This window comes from Anabrus simplex, chromosome 1 (assembly GCF_040414725.1).
Source record: "Anabrus simplex isolate iqAnaSimp1 chromosome 1, ASM4041472v1, whole genome shotgun sequence".
In the NCBI taxonomy this organism is placed as follows: Eukaryota; Metazoa; Arthropoda; class Insecta; order Orthoptera; family Tettigoniidae; genus Anabrus; species Anabrus simplex.
The window spans coordinates 1,614,995,978-1,615,019,281 of NC_090265.1; the positions used below are offsets into that span (position 1 = coordinate 1,614,995,978).

At 37.2% G+C, this 23,304-nt stretch overlaps 1 protein-coding gene across 1 annotated transcript in view; it reads left to right on the top strand.

The window, feature by feature from the left end:
- The window catches only part of Rab3-GEF (Rab3 GDP-GTP exchange factor), a 517,470-nt gene that overhangs the window by 282,741 nt on the left and 211,425 nt on the right, over positions 1–23,304 (top strand). Inside the window, exons 27-29 of the mRNA XM_068226364.1 lie at positions 14,873–15,031; positions 15,244–15,453; positions 20,798–20,924. Of these exons, the coding sequence (XP_068082465.1) occupies positions 14,873–15,031; positions 15,244–15,453; positions 20,798–20,924 (496 nt within the window). The remainder of the gene's footprint in view (positions 1–14,872; positions 15,032–15,243; positions 15,454–20,797; positions 20,925–23,304) is intronic.

Sequence of the window (23,304 nt, forward strand, 5' to 3'; positions counted from 1 at the left end):
TGAAATGATCCTTGGAGGTCATAGCAAATGCTTTGTCATTGAGATCGCTTTCCAGAGAATCATACGTTTATTTGAGGAACCGGAACATTCTTTTACCATGCCGGTCAAACTTACAAACATGGATTCGCCTCTTTAAATGTAGACCTGAAATTTTAACAGAGGTGCTATGTCTGTTGAAAGTCAGAGCATTAAATTACAAGGAATCTGAAAAGATCGCGGTTTTGTAATTTGATGAAATGAATATAGTCGGTCGAATTTTGTACGATTCATCTGAAGACCACATACTAGAACCTCACAGCAACATCCAGGTAGCGATGGTTCGAGGACTCTTTGCTGCAAGGAAGCTACCCATTTTTTATGACTTTAACATGACAGTGACCTCAGAGTTGTTAAGAAATATAATTAGTAAATTTAAGGGTTGTGATATTCATGTTATAGTAATTTGTGACATTGGAGGGGTGGGAGAGTGTCAAAGTGTGGAGGGAACTAAACGTAAACAAGGACAAAAGCTTTTTCACCAATCCAGTGGATGGTAAAAGAAAGGTATGGGTGTTCTGTGATGTACCCCACCTCTTGAAACGATTGAGAAACCAATTTTTAGATGAAAGTTTGACGTTAGCTGATGGTTCAGAATTAAAAAAAAGAAAAACCTGTTACAAACTCAAACAGGGGACCTATCAACTGACACACCATATTAATGAGACTCCTCATCAGAGTGTAACTAGCAGATCACGACAGAATGTGAGAAAGGCTGTGCAGTGATATTCATGTTATAGTAATTTGTGACATGGGAGGGGTGGGAGAGTATCAAAGTGTGGAGGGAACTAAACGTAAACAAGGACAAAAACTTTTTCACCAATCCAGTGGATGGTAAAAGGAAGATATGGTTAAACAAGGACGTTGAAAGCAACTTCAAGCTAGTCAATGACACCTTCGATGTGTTGAAATCCAGGGTGCCCTAAGATGAAAAGAGTCCCTTAGGAGTGGATAGGCTTAAATTTAAGTAGGCAGAAAAGTATTCTGAAGCACTTTCTGGAGGTGATTACAGAAGTGAGAGTTGGTAAAGGGAAAAACTTTACTTCTGTTTCAGAAAAGGTTCATAATTTCTATAAACTCCCTCTTGAAACTTTTTAGACATGGAAAATGCAAGAATGTCTTATATTTTAACTGCCAGATTAAATCAAGACTGCTTGGATACTTTTTTTCACATGTCCATGGCCTAGGAGCTTTCTATAGCAATCCATCTCCTTTTGTAGTTTGTAACAGAATTCGACTTCTTTTACTTGCAGGAAGTTTTTCACTGGCTTTATAAATAATAAATGTGAAAGAGTGATGCAGACTTTGACTTCTATAATTGAATCAAAATTTTCCAAATTCGATGAGATTCTCATCTCTCTGTACAACTTTCATTAGAATACATCACCTCAACAAAAATCATCAAATGTATGCTATTAAGAAGTATTCAGTGAACGAGAGTTGACTGTTGACAGTTTTAGCTTTTCACCAACTTCCTAAGTCATCAAGACGTGAATTGTAAATACAATTAAACCAATAACTATTCCAGTGTTTCTATGTATGTATTGTTCCTACAGTCAGCTTTTAAGATGTAATTACTGAGAGTTTCTTCTATTATCTGTCTACAGTATTATATGATTGATTGCAGGTGGTATGTAAAGTACCATTTTAGCCAATCTTTTAATTGTTTATTAGAAATTGAACTTATTTTTCATAATTGCTGAGGTTTATGCTGCATGCATGCAAATGCAGGTGCACACTTATAGCCCTCCAGTCCATGTCATGAACGGTCAACCAATGAGAATGCTGTGAGCAGTACGGTAATGGCCTACCTAATATACTCTACCTACCTTGGAATGAGCAATTCCCTCACCACGCACCCAGTGCTGGATTAATAATAAGAACCTTTACACACTCTGTTTTATATGATCACTTACATTATGCATATTTAAATGCTATCTTGTCTGTCCTGGTATAGTTTTCCAAAAAGGATAGTTGTAGCATGCAAATAAAAATATGTTGTTGAGAGAAATGCAGGGGAAATAAACAGCTGAGCAGTTCAGGGACTTATGAGGTGTATCTGTAGAGAGCAAATATTCCCTTCCCTCTTGCCATAATATTTTGTAGGAAGACCTTTAACAAATATATTCTTATTCTTTTTTTTTTTGTCTAGTGATTTAACATTGTACTAATACATCAAAGGTATTCAGTGACGAAAGGATGGGAAAGGGCTAGGATTGCAAAGGTAGCAACTGTGGCCTTAATTATTAAGGTACAGTCCCAGCATTTGCCTGGCGTGGAATTAGAAACCACGGAAAACCATCTTCAGGGCTGCCAATGGTGGGATTTGAACACATCCCCTGAATGCAAGCTTACAGCTATGCGACCCTTACCTCATGGCCAACTCATTCAGTTAGGTCATTTTTATTTTTAATCAATTCATACAACTCTTCAAATGTTCATGAATACAATATGTACTTTCTCTTAATTAAATTAAGATAATGATTTGAATAAGTAAATTCAATTATTTAATTCAGTACACTTTACACCACATTATGAAATGAAAAATAATTTAACTACTTCAATCAGTCATCAGTTACCTGCATGTAAGGTAGCAGATTCCCTATTGCTTGTTTTCCTAAGTGTTTTCAAAGAACTTACTCCAGTTTTCCACTTTTTCACTTCTCTCTTCGGTTATATAAGGAATGCTGTCATCATGAAATAATGTTCTTTTTCTGTCTATTTTTACTGATATTTCCATGAGTCATCATGGTCTTCAGCTTCTACTCATTTCCAAATATACAATTTCTTCTGTTTTCAATCCACTAGCACTCCATGCTGATTGTGTTTGTACTTCTGATCACTGAACAAGCCAATTGTAACGGGAAAAGTGTGTCTACATAGATTGTTCTCAATGGAAGAACAAGGATTTGGCTGCACCTGACGGAGTATGCATACCTTTCATTCTACGTCAGAAATCACCCGTCCCAATGTCTTTCTGTTGGTCTTGATTTGTAGTGTGGTTTATTTATCTGTGAATTTCTTGATTTTGTCAATTTTGTTTTTAAATATTCTATTGTAATTTGTAATTATCTCATATCTTCCTTGATTTCTGATTATGTTTATGTTAGAACCATGTTTCAAACTTTCTGAGGGTATGATTTTGGTTCCCAACTCTGTTTTTCCCCTTGATTTTACATGCACATTTCTCCTGTTGTATTATTCCTTTCATTGTCTTCTCTAAACCTCTCAAACCTCTCTTAGGGACACAAAATGTAGTGCACTCAATTGAAACTACCTTAAACTCATTCTATGGATGTGAAACCTGGACCCTGTACCACCATGACATCAAAGAAACTTGAACTTTACCATCAGCAGAAACTTTGTTTAATCTTAAATATCAAATGGAAGAACCATGTCTCCAATCTTGCAGTTCTTGAGAAAGCATGCATGAACAGTGTAGGAGCATCTACTGTTGGCCATTGGCTTCCGTGGACTGGTCATGTGTGCCATATGAGTGACACCAGGCCTCTTCGCCACTTCCTGTATGGTGAGCTTTCCTCAGGCACAACACCCTGTGGTGCCCCTTTGAAGCGTTATAAAGACCAGCTTAAAGAAACCATGAAGGTCAAAACATCAACCCCCAAACCTGGGATATACTTCCCCAAGATCACTCGCTTTGGTGCCAAACCACCTCTTCTGACAATGAACTCTTTAAACAAGAGTGTCACAGGCATAAAGTGGTTGAACGACAGGTATGCATACATTGCAAGTGATAAATATCATTATGGTTCCATATTGAAGATACTATACTTGTAGGTTGCTAAATAATTTATTATTTAACCACCTATTCAATACATTACATTTTTTATACAATTAGGAATTGATCATTGTTACCTTATGAATGTGAGACATGTTTCACCTTTCATAGAAGGCATCACCAGTCACTGTACCTCCTCCAGGTACCTAATATTAACATTTTTACAATAGGAGCAGTCTAAGGAAAAGAATACAATATTCAGTATTAATTTGTATAATAATAATATTAGCTGTTGGCTGTTGATTACTAGTTGCGTAAGGAACATATACAGTGCTTAGTAGCAGTGGTCTGATTTGAAAATTTAAATATTACATTATTTGGAATGTTAGGAAAAATATTCCAGTAATTTGAGAGAATGTTAAATGAGACTTTATTCAGAAGTAAAGTTGTAATAAGTGGAAAAACTATCTCGTTGAAGTCTTAGGTTTCAGAATTTTGGCTTGCAATAAGTAATTGGTGATTTAATTTTGGCATAAAACATGATTGGAGTGTCTTAAATTGTTTGCAAGCTTAAAGTAGGCACAGTTGAAAAGAAAGGTCGAATGAACACTTTTAGTGTATTGTGAATGACAACAATAACAGCCGTTAGTTGTTGATAATGGTTGTGTCAAGGGAACTTGGTATAGGGTTTAGTAGCAGTTGCTGAAATTTGAGTTTTTAATACATTGCATTTTTCAGAATGTTAGGAATCAGGACATATGAGAATGGTTGATTTAGACCTTATTTGGAGATGTCGTAAAATTAAAAAAAAAAAAAAAATACAGGTTGAAAATCTTTGGCTAGTGAAAGTAAATGATGATTTAACATTTGGCATAGTCCATAGAGATGGGATCAAATGTTAAAATAGATTAACAACTTGACTGGAGACGAATTGTTAAAATAGATTAACAACTTGATTGGAGACTCATGTCTCGATCACATCACTTTGATTATCTTGCACATGTTGAGCAACTTCCGTTATTGACAATAATTCTTCTTGACATAAAGTGATTGTGTAGCTATGATTCATTTTTTGCCACCATGGGAATTCACTACAGTTTTCATAACTGGATTCTATAGCAATACTTCCTTAATGGTGCTACAACTTCATCTCAAATATGTCTGTCATTTGATCCTGATGTTTTTAATATAAGAAGGGCTGTGGACAGATATTATATGAGTATTATATGTAGATAAAGAGAAATGTATTAATGCATTGAGACAAATGCAAACACCCAGTCCCCGAGCCAGAGGAATTAACTGTTTGCAGTTAAAATCCCAGTTGAGAATCAAACCCTGTGCCCTCTGAACCAAAGGCCAGTACACTGACTATTCAGCCAAGGAGCTGGACAATATTTGCTTCAAGTTATTTTTCCTAAATTTTCTGGTTTTATTGCATACTTTAATAGTAAGGACATATTAATTCTGTATCAGCTTATTTCATAGTTAAAAATTAGTTTGACCTTTCATTTTTACACTGATTTCCATTACTTTTTGTTACACTTTTTTAACACGCGGCAATTCGCCGCACTTTTTAAATATTTGTTAATCATTTCGTTGCTAGCTGCTGTAAGGCTTAGGGCGCTCGTTTCATCCCTCCCCTCCCTCTCACCCACCTGACATTGATTATCGTCAGTATATTGCCTGCTGCGTTCTGGAGTAGTTTAAGTTTTCTTTCACTCTCGCATCTGCCGTGGCAAATTGCCTTGGAGCGACCCCCTCGCGTAGTGTATTCCTATATGACTGCATTTCCAAGAAAGTTACTTAAGTAAAGTTCATGAGGTTTATGGTGGCTTTCAGTGAAGTGTGGTGCTGTAGTTTTATCTTGAATTGTGACCAAATCATTCATTGAAATGTACAAATGCAAATATTGAGGCAATTTGCTCATGTGCAACCTCTTGCGTTCTTTAAAAACTCACGTAATTTTACCAGATTTTGCAAAAAAAAGTCATTAATTTTTTACATTGAGAAAATATTGTTACTGGGTAATTATGTTAGTACTAGTTGAAAGGCAGTTAAACAGGGTACATATTTATATTTTTATCAGAGCATTCATTGCAAAAGGAAAATAGCAGCTCATTAGAATAGTGAGCGCAAGCAATTTGCCTTCGCGTGACCTCTCGCTTTCTAAAATGGGTGCGATTTCTCGCGTGTTAATGACTTTTTTTGAAATGGATTATTGTTCATCTCTTCTTCAAGGTAGGCCAATGCATGGATGTATAAATAGAAAATAACAGTGTCTACTGCAGTGGTTCCCCACCTTTGCCAGCTGACGCCCCCCTTTTCAGATACGGGTGGTCATCCCCCCCCCCCGTCGCTTCTATAACCTTTCCGATATACTGACGTGGAGGATATAGACCTAACCTAATGACACTACATAATGAATTATTCCATTTTTCAATGATTTATGAAAAAATAATATGAAGTAGGCCTACGCGTTTTATATCTATGACATACTAACTTCATTTTAGCACAATACAAAGGACACACTTTTACAATAAATCCTTCAATTAGTCAACAAATGTCAGTGAGAGGGTTGACGCTGTTTTCTCTTGATAAGATTCGGTATGTTTGGTTTGATATTTGACAGAGCACAGCGGAGATCACTTGCAACATCAAGCCGACAGCGCTGCTTTGTTTTTATGACACTCAGCGTTGAAAATTCTGACTCGCATAAATATGTCGTTGAAAATGGGACAATGACACGCAATGCTACTTTGGCTATTTCAGGATACACTGCAAGACAGTTTACCCAAAAGTCGCTCATCTTTTAGCTTTGAATCACACTTCAAATCTATGGCTTCTTCTTGAAGTTGTGCTGGCAGTGCTTCAATGTAAATGGCAAAAGGATTTCTTGTTAACATCGAGGACCATTCATCTGACGAAATATCAGGAAAGTAGGAATTGAATTCTTGTGCCAGGGAATCCAAATGTGACTGAATTTGCACCTTAAGTTTATTACGATCACGTTCATTTTCCGGCAAAATTTCATTAAGGTGGTGAAAGGATGAGAAGTTGTTCAACTGAAGCCGGCGTTTCCATAACTGTATTTTTTCCAGGAAAGCTCTGATAGCATCACAAGCAAGCATAATATTGGAGGTTTTGCCTTAGAGCTTTAAGTTCAAACTGTTCAAAGCTTCGAAAAAATCGCAAAGATATGCCAATGAGACGATAAAATTGGCATCAGTAAACACTTCATACAGATCGTGCTTACCTTCACCAACAAGAAAAATTTCAACTTCAGACTTTTAATTCGAACAGCTGAGCCAACATGTTCCCTTTTGATAGCCAGTGAACCTCTGTGTGGAAAAGGAGAGTTTTGTGATCGGCTTGAAGGTCAACACAAAGGGCTTCAAACAATCTTGTCTGTAGAGAACTTGTCTTCACAGAGTTCACAATTCTTATAGCGACTTTTAGAGTGTTATTAAAATCTTGGGGCAAGGTTTTGGCTGCCAAAGCCTGCCTGTGAATTATACAGTGGGTTCCCATGATGTTTGGATTTTTATCTTTGGCCAATTTGAGAAACCCAGAACGTGACCCGATCATAGCAGGTGCACCATCCGTACATACACTCACTACATTTTCCCAGGAAAGTCCGTGTTCTTGGAAAGAACTATCGATGGCAGAAAACACATCACAAGCTTTCGAAGTTGTTTTCAAACATTGGGAGAATAACATTTCTTCTCTTAAAATTCCACTGTCGACAAATCGACAATATACAATCAGTTGACAACAATGGGCCACATCGGTTGTTTCATCACACTGAATTGAAAACACTGGAGATGCTTTCACCGTCTCCAAAATTTGCATTTTAATGTCTTCTGATAGTTCTTGAAGTCTGCACTTCACTGTGTTATCGGAAAGAGAAATTTTAGACAATTTCTGCTGACTCCCTTCACCCAAAACTATATTTGCAGCTAATAACATACACTGCTTTACTAATGTTTCCCCAATTGTGTGTGCTTTTTTGTCTTTGGCAATCAGAAGAGCTAGTTCATATGATGCTTCCACTGCTTTCTCATTTTCTTGGTTAAAAGTACCCGATGAATCTAATTTCATACGTTTAAGTGAGTTGAGTTTAGTTGCAAAAAATTCTGTGGGTTTGTCTTTTAAGCCTGAATGATTCGTGTTTAAAGGTCTGTCCAAACGCACGGGCCTCATCGCATCGTTACTCAGAACACAGTGGCAGATTACGCATTGAGGCTGTTGTATTCCGTTCCGTTCAACGACTGTGAAGCCATATTTAATGTAGTCATCATTGTACAGTCTCTTCTTGGACATCGTTTTCATTTTTTTTAAGTCACAATATTAAATAACACAGTTCACACCGTCGCACTGTTACAGCAAAGCATGCACAACACTCACAATAAACAACTTGACAGACACGTCCACTGCGAAAGTATACGAGGCACAGAATCAACAGTCGAAGGGCCTGGCCACTGATGGTCTGTCGGCGATATGTTGTCATGGCCATTACAGCGCCATCTCTGATGGGAGAGTTGTACTATACAGCTCTCGCCAATTTGACTGCAAGGGAAGAATAAGAATGTGTAGGGGTGGGAACAGAGCATTCAAGAACGAGCTACCCAAAAAACGAGTCTATATGCCGCAGAGTGAGAGGGAAGGAGGAATTTCCACTACATTTGTTGCTTCTGAAACTCCGATTTTCTTTGTTCTTCAGAGTTGATGTCGACTCCTGACTGTAGTAACTTACTGCCATTTAAGATCTTTGGTGAGAAAATGTCACTGTTTCATTAATTGCTGTGGTTAAATATTAATTAGTTGTAGCCCAAAATACAAGTAGGCCTACATAAAATTTCACGCTAGCCGTGAAAGCCTAACATGTTATATTAAATAAATTTATTATAATTTAGCCTACTATTATTGCCTTATCTCCTGTTGTTCTCGCTACTAGATCAATTTGATATAATACCGACATTTATACGATTACCTCCTTCATGTAATATATTTTGTTTATGAGAAAAACCTTGTACAGTATGTAACAATAATACACTGACTGACAGAGCAAATGCAACACCAAGAAGGAGTGGTCAGAACTTTATGCCAATTGCAGGGTAGACTGACGTCACTGAGGTATGCTCATGATGTGAAATACGCCGCTGTGCTGCGCACGTAGCGAACGATAAATGGGACACGGCGTTGGCGAATGGCCCACTTCATACCGTGATTTCTCAGCCGACAGTCATTGTAGAACGTGTTGTCGTGTGCCACAGGACACGTTTATAGCTAAGAATGCCAGGCCGCCGTCAACGGAGGCATTTCCAGCAGACAGACGACTTTACGAGGGATATGGTGATCGGGCTGAAAAGGGCAGGTTGGTCGCTTCGTCAAATCGCAGCCGATACCCATAGGGATGTGTCCACGGTGCAGCGCCTGTGGCGAAGATGGTTGGCGCAGGGACATGTGGCACGTGCGAGGGGTCCAGGCGCACCCCGAGTGACGTCAGCACGAGAGGATCGGCGCATCCGCTGCCAAGCGGTGGCAGCCCCGCACGCCACGTCAACCGCCATTCTTCAGCATGTGCAAGACACCCAGGCTGTTCCAATATCGACCAGAACAATTTGCCGTCGATTGGTTGAAGGAGGCCTGCACTCCCGGCGTCCGCTCAGAAGACTACCATTGACTCCACAGCATAGATGTGCACGCCTGGCATGGTGCCGGGCTAGAGCGACTTGGATGAGGGAATGGCGGAACGTCGTGTTCTCTGATGAGTCACGCTTCTGTTCTGTCAGTGACAGTCACCGCAGACGAGTGTGGCGTCGGCGTGGAGAAAGGTCAAATCCGGTAGTAACTGTGGAGCGCCCTACCGCTAGACAACGCGGCATCATGGTTTGGGGCGCTATTGCGTATGATTCCACGTCACCTCTAGTGCGTATTCAAGGCACGTTAAATGCCCACCGCTACGTGCAGCATGTGCTGCGGCCGGTGGCACTCCCGTACCTTCAGGGGCTGCCCAATGCTCTGTTTCAGCAGGATAATGCCCGCCCACACACTGCTCGCATCTCCCAACAGGCTCTACGAGGTGTACAGATGCTTCCGTGGCCAGCGTACTCTCCGGATCTCTCACCAATCGAACACGTGTGGGATCTCATTGGACGCCGTTTGCAAACTCTGCCCCGGCCTCGTACGGACGACCAACTGTGGCAAATGGTTGACAGAGAATGGAGAACCATCCCTCAGGACACCATCCGCACTCTTATTGACTCTGTACCTCGACGTGTTTCTGCGTACATCGCCGCTCGCGGTGGTCCTACATCCTACTGAGTTGATGCCGTGCGCATTGTGTAACCTGCATATCGGTTTGAAATAAACATCAATTATTCTTCCGTGCCGACTCTGTTTTTTCCCCAACTTTCTTCCTTTCGAACCACTCCTCCTTGGTGTTGCATTTGCTCTGTCAGTCAGTGTACTAGAAAATGAGAGCAACTACTACAGTGTTGATGAGTTGAAACATGTCGCGTATGGTCATAGTTTACTTTCACGCAAGTAGGTCCACAAAGTGTGCAATTAAACGTGCGTTGAGTGCTCTTGTTCCTGCATCTGCTCTCAGGCTATATTTTGCTCCTCACAACACAGCAAATTCCTTATTTCACCTCCAACCTCGTGGCTCCGCTGAGGTTTGTGCCGAAAGTTGGCAATTACCAGTACTTTTGAACGATTGACTTGGCGCGACAATCACTTGGAGAGATTCGAAAAATGTTTATTACACAAAATTGTAATATTCGAGTTAAAATCACTTCACGCCCCCCCTGATAAAGCCCCACGCCCCCCTGGGGGGGCGCGCCCCCCAGGTTGGGAACCCCTGGTCTACTGTGTTCCCACTCAAAGGAATTTTGATATCCACGTACATTTTACTTGATATCTGTGAAGTCATGATCATATCACAATCAGGCCCGGTAGACCATACACAGCTACGAGACATCTCCTCCACTGTGTCCTATCTCTTGCTCTCTCCCGCCAGTTGTTTCCAAACCATCACAGGTTGCCTAAGTGTTCCCATTTGTGTGACGTTCACTGTGCATGGAGAATGTTCTCATGCAGTTTATAGTGTTTGGATCATTAAATATTTCATCCAGCTATCAATAGTGAGTGCCATACAGGCCACTACCCAGACATTGTGTTCTTTATCACTCTGAAGATATTTTGCATAACTTTCCTTTCAAAAATAGGAGACTGTTGTAATCATGTTTCCAGACACTCCAGGTCTTGCACCAGTATAACACAACATACAGGATTAATGTCTTGTATAACTTGAGTTTGCACTGTCTCAACAGACTGCATGACTTGAAACAATGTTTTTAATTTTTTTTGTGTGCTTTTGAAATTAATAATTTGTTATATTGTCATCATCATTGGCCGATACTCATATCTGAGTGTAGGTATTTCACCTGTTATTCCTTTTGTTCGTCTCTGATGGTCACAATAAACAAAGAAAATAATAAGATCCACCTTTTTCAATACTCTATATTGCATCAAAATTTCTACATATCTGTTAAATCATCACGTTTATAAAATTTTGGTGCCGGTTTTGACAAAACTGTATGTCATCATCAGCCTAGGACAAATTATACAAATAAAATAAAATACATTGATCGTGACTCTTGTAGTAATACCGTAATAGTAATATAGAAAATATACATGTCAAAACTAAAATAATATTTACACATATAAGCTGATAGCCATTAATACAATGGAAGTCATTTATATAATTATAATATAATATAATTGTAATTAAAAAGAATGACATGTTAAAAGAAAATTTGGTTTTAGTACTATATATTTTGCAGTAAAATATAGTTATCGGCTTTTGATCTGCTGTATTTTTATCTGTTAAACAGTCTGGTTCATTTTCAGAGAGGCGTTATAGCCATATTTGACATGCTAAAAGACGTAAACAAACACTTAGTCATAAGCTGTTCCTCGCGAGTGTATACAATAGAATGTTAAGAATATTCTAGTAGGGCTTCAACATGGGCTTAACAGAAGAAGAATTTTAATACAATGTCCAATGTAACCAGAATAGATCAATTAAGTTTACATAGCACTGCAGGTTGATATTGACAAGCAAAGTGACCATTGGAAAGTTCTTTATATTGGCTTGTCCCATTTGTATGTTTATATATATAGTATTAAGATGTGATATGAGTTAAAATAACCGAGGTTCTTGTTGAAGTGATGCATGAAAGAAGGATTTTATGAAGCAAGTTTTAGGTACAGAGGTTGATTTAGAAAGGTCTTGAACCAAGACGGAACCTATAAGAAGGATAAGATGCGAATTAGAATTATGTAAAAAAACAGAAAAAGTGTCGTTAAAAGAATAGAAGACTCACCTTAGATGCCAAGTTGATGGTAGATGTGTCGCAGATGAACTGACAGACTGAGCTGTCGAGGGACGGACCTTCAGAGAGAGCGGGGAGGGGCGGAGTTGCTAAGTAGGAGGAAGGGGAAGCGCAGTAGAGGCGGGACTATAATTGGGAGGGCACAGGCGGCAGTAGGGGTAATATGCAAGCATGTTATGTATTATTTTAAAGATTGATTGATTTTTGGGTAATTTAAGATTATTCAATATTGTAATGAGTGTATCAAACAATATTGTTGGTTTTTCAGAAAGGTCATTGAGATTAAAATTTGGATTATAGTACTGATCAAGTGAAATGTAGCATTGTTCAGTTAAATCGAGTACGGGGCCTTTATTTATTATTTTAATGATGTCTTATCGTGGTCTAAGCCATAAAATTTGTGTTTATAGTCGTTTATGTGTTGACCTACTGCAGAAAATTTTCTGTATTTGATTGCGTTTACGTGTTCCATGTATCTGATTTTAAATGATCTACCGGTCTGTCCAAGATATGTACTGTGACAGTCGTTACAATGAAATCTATTGACATCTGACTTTTCGAAGGGATTGGTAGCATTAATTAAGTAAGAGTTGTGTAAAATGTTTAGGTTTCTATTATTGGTTCTGAAGGAAATGTTGATATTCTGCTACTTAAATATGTTTGTAATTTTATGAATATTGCAATTGAAGGTAAAAGTTTAGAAAATTTTAGATTTCTTTCTTTCTTTGAGTAAGTTAGATTTTGGGTGATGTCTGAACTTACTAATTATACTTTCTATAAATTCTTATTGCAGTCATTATGAAATGCAATATTGCATATAATGTTTAATTCTTTATTAAGATCTGATTTCGACATAGGAATATTGAATGCTCGGTGTATACTAGGCTATTGTAGGTGGCCCGTTTATGATTAAGGGGATGTACGGAGTCCTGTTTTATTGTTGTTGCAGTATGCATGGGTTTTCTATAAATTTTATATTTACATGAGGAAGGAAGCCTGGTGAGAGTGAGATCTAGGAAAGAAACAAGGAACAACTTATGACTAAGTGTTTGTTTACTTTTAGCATGTCAAACATGGCTATAACGCCTCTCTAAAAATGAACCAGACTGTTTAACAGATAAAAATATGACAGATCAAAAGTTGATAATTATATTTTACTACAAAATATATAGTACAAAAACCAAATTTTCTTTTAACCTGCCATTCTTTTTAATTATAATTACTAAGGTGTACACCTTATTATATAAAGGACTTCCATTGTATTAATGACTATCAGCTTATAGGTGTAAATATTATTTTAGTTTTAACATGTATATTTTCTATATTACTATTACGGTATTACTATAAGAGTCACGATCAATGTATTTTATTTTTATATAATTTGTCCTGGGCTGATGATGACATACAGACGAAACACTGGTTAATAGAGCAAACGCCTGAAAAGCCATACATCTAATTTTTGATCTGATTTATGATATGCTCTATTGATGGAAAAATATCTAATTCCCTCCATAGGAACTTAGAATTTCCATTCAGAATTGCTAGGCGGGCATTAATTCCATTGTGGAGTTTTATCTCCCGTATGCAGTTATCAGACTGTGCCTCTTAAATAGGCTTGTGATAATTTCACCTGCATACACCCCAGCGTCAGTGGGTAGGGTCTGACACATCCCACTCTGATGAGTCTAGTGTCAAACCTAAGACGAAACGCTGGTTAATAGAGCAAACGCCTGAAAAGCCATACATCTGACATATAGTTTTGTCAAAACTGGTACCAAAAGTTTATAAACATGATGATTTAACAGAAATGTAGAAATTTTCATGTAATATATAGTACTGAAAAAGGTGGATCATCTTATTTTCTCTGTTTATTGTGAATCTTGATTCAGTACGGAACCCGAAGAATGAAATTCTTAATGTTAAATGTCTGATGGTGCCGTTGATGACTTACAAAGCCAATCCTTGTACAGAACATGTGGTCACACACATGTTGCACTAGTGGAAGGTGGAGGGTGTGGCTGAATTTGGCAAAGATTCAATGTTTCACAAGCCTCTGTTTCATCTTGACGTCCTTCAAATTGTGTAACACCAGCTGAGATGTTTCCATGACAGTGAATGTGGTCTTCTGCCTGAGCACGCCAGATGTTTGGGTTTATGCCTGTGCTTATCATCTAGAGCTGATCTTTGTAGCACTTTGGTGGAGCACCAGGAGGCCTCTTGCCAGTGCTAAGTTCATTGTAAAAGAGAATAGTGCTCTTTCAAGAAGTGACACATTAGTTACATAATCCTCCCATCTTATGTTTATTATTGTCCATAGCTTTGCTAGTGAAAACACTCCAGTTTCTTGATTCAGGCAGTAGAGGGTGCAATTTTCAGAACCGTATAATAATTTCAAAATGAGAACAGCTTGATACACCATCAGCTTGGTGCATATCCTCCAATCTCTATTTAGGAAAACCTGATGGGAAAGATGTCCAACAGCTACATGGGCAGCACAGATTCTGTTTTCCATTTCCTTCTCTAAAGTTCATCTTATTGAGATGAGACAATTGGTATATTGTATAGTTACTTGAAATTATTTAGTGCTGTGGTTAGTGATGGGCATAAAGTAGCTGTTAAATACATAACATGAAGGATGATCTCATTTTATGTTAACCATGTAGACTGTAAATTTATGTAATTTATGTGACCTTTGCAGGTTGTAAACCAAGTATTAGAGGGAGAGGGAGTTGGTTGGTTGAAACTTAACCGCCTGAAAAAGCTAATGGAAGATGAAAGTTACCGAAACTTTGTAGTCAGTAAGCTCAACCGAACTCTTGAGAGGAAGATTAGCCCAGATGACCATATAGACGATGTGGTGAGTGAAAATTAGTTTTTTTGTACTTATGTATCCTGGATGTTTTTGGGCTTCAGGCTAATATAAAACAATTTTCTTCCTAAAACTGATTTGGTAAACTGGTTAATAATATAATCATTTTTGGTTGCTATAAGTAATTTGGTAAGCTGATTAGTAATAAAAGCAATATCAAATTGTATAAGGAACAAAGCCCTCATTTCTTATGTTTACAGTGTGTTAGCAGAGCTGTTTGGAAAGGCATGCTGAAAACTCTTCAAGCTGTCATCTATGGTCTTGAGCACACTTATTCTAACTTTGGCCTTGGAGGAATGGCATCTGCATTTCAAGTTCTTGAGATAGCTCACACTCATTTCTGGACCAAAGACTTATCTGAAGCTCAGGGATTAGACTTGGCAGGAGGCAGCACAGCAGTTTTATCTCAGGTAAAAGTTGTTTAATTACTCTGTTTTTATTGTTTTAAATTTTAAAATTAATTATTTAACCCTAATACTGGCAATGTTAAATCTTTTGGTGGCAGCCATATTTGGCAGCTTTTACTTGCCTAAATAAAATACAAAATATTCATGAGATACAAAATAAATCTCTGAAGTTCTGTATATTTACGTAAAGCTAATACACAGAGGATTGCCGTGATGTCATAAAATTGCATAAATGTTTTAACTAGAAAAATTTACAGTTTCTTCCAAAAGTGCAAGTCCTAAATTCAAAATAATAATGAAACTTTCGATCATATGTACACAAAACTGGAATATGTCACAAACAAACAGAGATACAGTAGAACCTCGATTCACCGTTCCCAGAACTGTCGTTTTCTTTATTCATCATTCAATGTATTCGGTCCCAAAAATGTTTCATATAAACCAATGTTAAATTTCCCCGCATCTATCGTTCTTCGAACTATCGTTTTATCGCATTAATCGTCGAAAAATTATTTGTCCTCTGCCACAATTTTCCCGCATTGATCGATTGTATGTAAGAAAAATATACACAAAAGTTTTTTTGTATTTAGAGAGACTGCTCAATACTCTTAGCGTATAATAGTGGCAACCTGTTACGCGAGAATGTACGAGTGATTCAAAGTTGCTAGTCTTGAGCAAGGATTTTGAAGGCTGGAATGCTCTGCACAGGTTATTCATGCACAGCCTCACAACAAGGCACCTGGCACCAATGTTTCTCCTCGACCCACTAACCGACCCTTAGAAGTATTTTTATTTACAAGTATTAAAACATAGGCACTCTAAAACTCAAATTTGCCACCACTTTGTGTGTTGCTATAGGCTGGCTAGGGCTGCCAACTTTGTTGAAAATGAGTAAATCGCACAGTTTAAAAGTCACGGCGTGCACCGGATACGTTTTAATTAGTCACATTGTGGTTAATCGTGTCGTACCTCGTGGAGCGTGTGGGGTGCTAGAGGCCTGTTTACCGCCTTTTTGCTCTCTGCCAAATCGTCTTGTTACAAGATGGATCTAACCAAGCCAGAGCAATAATCTTTTCTCAAAGACTAGTCTTGTAACTAGTTCTTAAGTTGGCAGCCTTGCATAGGCTGCTGTGACATCATCTGAGACACACCATGTAAAATTTCTGACCTCTGTGACATCGTCCTAGCCGCGCCGTGTTGCGTATCAAACCTATCATTCGTGAAGGGTCTACGAGAATAATAGAAGGGTCTACGGAAGGTTATCGCTGTAATATCCATGTATATCCTTAATTTGCAATAAGATAACTTACAAAATGTGTAAAGAAACGTGAAACAAATCAGTGTAAAAGTCAAGTTTTTTTATTTTCACCGTGTATATCATGGTTGCAATGCTCTGATACCATTATATATAGTATGAGCTAAATGGTTACCGTAGCACGTGTTGGCCATTAGTTCAAGGGGTCTTGATCGGGTCGAGGATTTTAACTTTCCTTTGTTAATTCTGATAGTTTGGGTGCTGTATGTGTGCTGAATTAAACATTAGAATTCATCTTAGGTAGGGCCGTATTTTCATAGGTGCATAGATCGCCTCTCGTGCAACAATTTGAAAGACCTACCACCTGGCTCCGGAGGCCACATGCCATTATTGTTGTTATATTAATAATAATAATAATAATAATAATAATAATAATAATAATAATAATAATAATAATAATAATAATAATAATAATAATAATAATAATATTTTGGGTTTATGCCATGAAATTCTTTACGTTTTGCAGAGAACGAATTACTTTTTACAGTTTTTGGAGACGCCAAAATGCCGGAATTTAGTCCCGCAGGAGTTCTTTTATATGCCACTAAATGTACCAAACCAAGGGTGACGTATATAAGCACCTTCAAATACCACCAGACTGAGTTCAGATCGAACCTGCCAATTTGGGCCTTTGAAAATAAAGAAATGTATATTTTTTTTGTTTTCAGAAAGTCCACTTAGGTGGGGTGGGGGTGGGGGTGGGGGAAGGCCTGATAAAGGGGATGAATTATCTTTATAGGGATACTTATATGTCAAAAACTGAAGATGTTTACAGACGTGGAAATAGTTATTTGGTATCTCCTTTAAAGATAAAGAAACTTTTCTTTTATCCGACTTGAGAGAAGACTTTCTCACATGTACAGTTCTATGTAGCATGGTCAACTTAGCCCCCAAAAGGCAATATCACAAATGTGGTTTACAAAGAGTTTCTAGGTTAAATGAAACTCAATTTTTCGGTGAGTATTTATACTTTAGGGATTTTCAAATAATGTCTTAGTACACTACCGAGGAACGATTACTTTTATCATCATCATCATCATCATCATCTTCCTTCCAAGTATTGGGCCATGTGTCCCATTACGATCTTGCATTTTTCTTTTTGCAAGACTTGAAAGCAATCAAATGTCCTTCCGACGAGTTGCTAGCCTACTTTTATCAAATTATGAAATCCACGTGAGTGAAGCCGCGGGTAACTGCTAGTCTTCTTCTTCTTATTTTATGACCACATAGGATCACTTTAGTCAGTCCGTCGTTCAGGTCTCTTTGAAGGGATTGTTCGGGCTTTGTGGTCCTCCTAGTACTTCTTCAAACGCTCTGATCTTCGTGCCCTTTCCTCAGTTGAAAATATGCATGTTGTAGGTTTGTTTTGTGTAAGGGTAAAGTGGAGGTTTGTATTCTTGAGTTTTGTATTCAATTTTATTTTATTTGTGGTGTCTTCTGTTGTAAGGCCAATTTCCTTCAGATCCTCTCTTACTTCTCTGATCCATTTACATCCTGTTGTGGTATTTTTTGAGATGAGATTGTGCTGTACTAGTTGTTTCAGAAGTCTTGAATCCTGCATCCTCATGATATGTCTAAAGAATCCCAGTCTCCTCTTACGCATAGTATCTGTAATGGGTTCTAGCTCTTTGTACACGACTTTGTTAGGTATTAACCACCACTGTCCATCTTTCTGGTATTTTTTGTTGCTGCAGGTTCTTCCAGTCCTCCTTTCAATTTTCTGAAGTCTGTCAGTCTTTGATTGTTTATTCAGGTAAAAGGGTGTTTCTGCTGCATATGTAGCTTCCGGTTCTATAACTGTGTCGTAGTGTTTTATTTTTGTATTTATTGATAGACATTTCTGTTTGTAGATATCCCATGTTAATTTTTGTGCTTTAGCTAATCTACAGTATTTGTTCCTATTTGGATTGAGATTTTTTTCATTTAGGTTATGTGTTATTACTTCTCCAAGATATTTAAATTGAGTTACAATTATGATTTTATTACCATTTATGGTAACTTCCTAGCTGTGTTGTTTTTTGGGGCATAATTTGTTTTTTCAAATGATATTTTGAAGACAATTTTATTTGCAATGTATTGAAGTTCTGATATCTGGGTTTTAGCTTCTTTTATGTCCACTGCTAGTAATGCCAAATCGTCAGCAAAACCCAGGCAATTTGTTTTGATTTTTCGGCCAATCTTTATTTTATGGGGACATTTCCTAAACCATTCCCTCATTACAATTTGTAGAGCACAGTTAAATAATAGTGGTGCGAGCCCATCTTCCTGCTGTAGTCCAGTTAACTGCTAGTCTATACATATATAAAGTAATATATCCTGACCGACCGACCGACCGACCCACCCACCCACCTACCTACCTACCTACCTACCTACCTGTGTGACTTTTAAAATGTTATAAGATTTGTCAGTTAGTTTTCTAGGAATAATCTTGATCCAAAAGAATTGTTTCATGATCTTATACAACCTTAAGTGAATGATAGTTGGCTGATGATGCTCACGGAAAAGGAGCGAAACATGTACCATATAAACATCTTAATAAATATGTAAGTTTGTACTATGTTTTTATTGTATTGAATAGGTGGTAATTAACAAAATTATAAGAATTTGTATCATAAGTGGTATGTTCCGAGCTGTCAGTGGAGAGATGGCGTGGGAGGACATCAGTAGACGAATAAGTTTGGATGGTGTCTTTAAAAGTAGGAAAGATCACAATATGAAGATAAAGTTGGAATTCAAGAGGACAAATTGGGGCAAATATTCATTTATAGGAAGGGGAGTTAGGGATTGGAATAACTTACCAAGGGAGATGTTCAATAAATTTCCAATTTCTTTGCAATCATTTAAGAAAAGGCTAGGAAAACAACAGATAGGGAATCTGCCACCTGGGCGACTGCCCTAAATGCAGATCAGTAGTGATTGATTGATTGATATAAACAATGTTGTGCACGATGAGGGTAGTGTTACAAGTAAATGCACAAATTAAAACAAAATCCACTAGGGTCCAACATAAAACATCACTAACAATAAAAAGCATATTAAAATCAAACACAGAAACAATACAGAAATGAGTCGTATGTGCGAACAAACGTCTATGTTACATTTTTGTGGAATTTGAGATATTCACTGAACAAACATCTATGATGTGTCCTGGATATGTATTTGCAGGTAGATTGAGCATATCTCAACAGATGGCTATAGTATTCTAGAAATTGTGAAGAGAAATGCACTTGAAAAATAATGGAACAAAAGTCTATGTTACATCGTTTCCCGCGCGAGCGCTCAACAATGTCACGAATTGAATGCAATGTAAAATACACATTTTAGTCCGGAGATTCTTCTGGTTTGTTCAGTCTTATATTACTGAGTATATTTAGTTACTCACTGAAACCATAATCATGCAATCAGACGATAGTATTGGTCGTAATATACTGTTGTCCCCAAGCAGTATATACAAGTTGACGAAAAACAGATGCAGGAAAAGGAAACGTGAGCCTAGTGAGTGGAAAGATGTACGCACCAAATCATTATAATTACAATAAAACTTTAAAATAACACTATTCTCCTCTGCTTGCATACATTATGTACGAATGAGTGGGCGCGTGCACTTATAACATGTTGATTTACGGAATAAAAGTCTATGTTACATTCTCTCGCGTAGCCATGTCCCGCGATCAACAATTATCTTTATTGCCGTTTTTCTCAATATTTATGGAATGTAACATAGACGTTTGTTCGCGCATACGACTCAAATCTACAAAGCAGAAGAAAAATCATACAATATGATATAAATGAGGAGTCTCTAATGAAGTCAACTTCATTCATACAGACCAACATTTAAATTGATGACAGATTAAACAAATTCAAAAATATATTTTGCTTAACCTCCTGTTTCTAGTAGAATACTACTTTTAGAACTGAATTTTTAATGCAGCATAACACCATTTGACGGTGTTCATAAAATTTTGTTCATAGAAATGTGTTTAGATTTTAGTCTGACATGTCTCATACACTTCATTTTTTTAATTTTACTAGGCCTCAAGTCCATTTGGAAGTCATGAGAATTTGAAGTCTCCTCAAAGTCCTCAAGGTTCTCCACTTCCACCTCCAATAGAATTTTATTCAGATACATCTAGGAAATCTTCTCAAGCTGGAATTTATCGTAAGTAATTGTCTCTGGGAAGTATACAGTTATATCTGTTATGCAGATTGTTGTTTCGACTAACACATATTATTGCATGTGGTAGCACCTGTGTACTTTCCTCATGTTTCTTACAAGTTAAACAAGCCATATTTAGAAAAAAATCACAGTCCAAAGGGATATACAACATTGAAATAGAAATGATTAAGGGAACAATTGATATAATTTTACCTACAGTACTATAACTCATATATTTAATTAATCATTCACTAATGATTGGAACATATCCCTCTTTATGGAAAGCTGCTGCTGTTGTTATTGTCCTGCTCCTTAAAAAATCACCACCTGAAGACGTAACTGACTACCAACAAGTAAGTATACTGTTGGCTCTTTCAAAAGCCCTACTTGCAAACACATGTTATTTTTGACGAAGAGGACACTAGTTTCTTGATGCAGTCATAGCACTAGTACCGTATTACCTAAGGTTACAGATGAAATTCACAAAAAAAAGACAAGTTACAATCCCAGCTCTTCTTGACCTCTCTGAGGCTTTTGACTCAGTTGACACTAGACATACTTTCCAAACAACTTTTTTTCAACCATCAGTCTTCAGTGAATGAACTCACACACCCATGGTTGTCAGCATGTCTAAGAAATAACAATAATGAATATTCATCCTGGCAATCTGTAGAGGATGGTATCCCACAGGAGTCTGTCCCAGGACCACTTCTATTTTCTGTCTATATCAGCGATGTTACATCATTGGTTAACAACTGCAGATACAACATGTATGCTGACGATATACAATTACACCTGCACTGTGAACTGAAGTTCTCACTGTACAGAAGATAATGGAGATACTAAATGAAGCTGAAGCTGCAAGATCTTCACTGAAAAAAAGAAAATCAAATGTGGAACAATATGTAAAGGATAAGAAGGGATCAAAACATAGGCCTAATCATAAAAGGAAAGGTGGTAAAAGAAAGAAGAAACGTCAGAATCAGAAAATGTGGAGGGGATGTTTTTGGAAGATGATAGAGGGAGTCCTATCGAATTGAGCGAAGAAGAGTTGGATGCAGAAGAGGAAAATTTCTTCACAGAAGAAGGATTTGCTCCAAAGTTAGAAGACTGGGTTATAGTCAAATTCCAGAAGAAAAAAGGATATTTGTTTTATGCAGGTCAGGTTGTTGAACTGGGTGAAACAGATATGGTCAATTTTCTTTGGAAAGGGACATCACACTTTTTCTCGCCATCAATCCCAGAAAAATCATCAGTTGACCTTTTTGATATAAAGAAATTGTTACCACAACCAGAAGTTCGGAGGGGTCATTACAATTGCAAAATAAAATTTCCTGGTGCAATTGAAATTTTGTAAAATTCTTTATAAGGCTGAAACCTACATATTTTTTTAAATATTTTATGAAGAAAATGAAATTTTGTATTTTTTATAGGCCTGATACAATTGATTTTTTCTCACAATGTTGAACAATCAAAGAATGGTGCTTCTGTATTCCCTCATACAGTTCCAATTTTGTTAGCGTTTCATAATTAAAAGGTTAACCATATTCTTCAATTTTCTTTGTCTTCTCATCCAATAAAAATGAACATTGGGGTAATTGTAAACACATATTATAATTAATGAAAAAAATAATTGAAGTAGCTATAGACCTGTAGTTATTCATAATATATGTTTAATTTCTACAGCTACACTTTAACACTAAATCTGATGTTTACATTTACCACCTCTGGGAGGGGATGGGGGTAAATGTAAACACCCAATTAAATTATGAAATTGTTAAGATGTGAACCCTAAACTCCATTTATAGATGAAAGAAAGGTGTAGAAATAATTTGATCTTTTATAATTGATGCTAATTAGTACTGGAACTAAGTGGAGTAAAATATATCCAAGATAAGTAGAAAGTGTTTACAATTACCCTGGTCTACCCTACTGTAGTAATGTAAAAATGGTGTACATCGTTGTCGTCATTGTTGTCGTCATCATTGTCATCATTTGTTTCTTTTTATTATAATTTTTTATATCATGATAGTGTATTGTTTAGTAGATGTAAGATGTCTCGTTTGTAGTCTATTTCTTTAATAGAGTAATATAAATATTGTATGAATATTGCATCCATAGAGAATCTCTGTCTAAAATTTTAAGACACCTAGGACTAAACCCCAAATTAATAAACATGATAAAATTGACTCTCACTAACACCAAATCAAAAGTGAAGTTTTGGGTTGTAACATCAGAGGCATTTGAAATTAAAACTGGACTACGGCAGGGAGATGGGCTCTCACCACTATTATTTAATTGTGCTCTACAAATTGTAATGAGGGAATGGTTTAGGAAATGTCCCCATAAAATAAAGATTGGCTGAAAAATCAAAACAAATTGC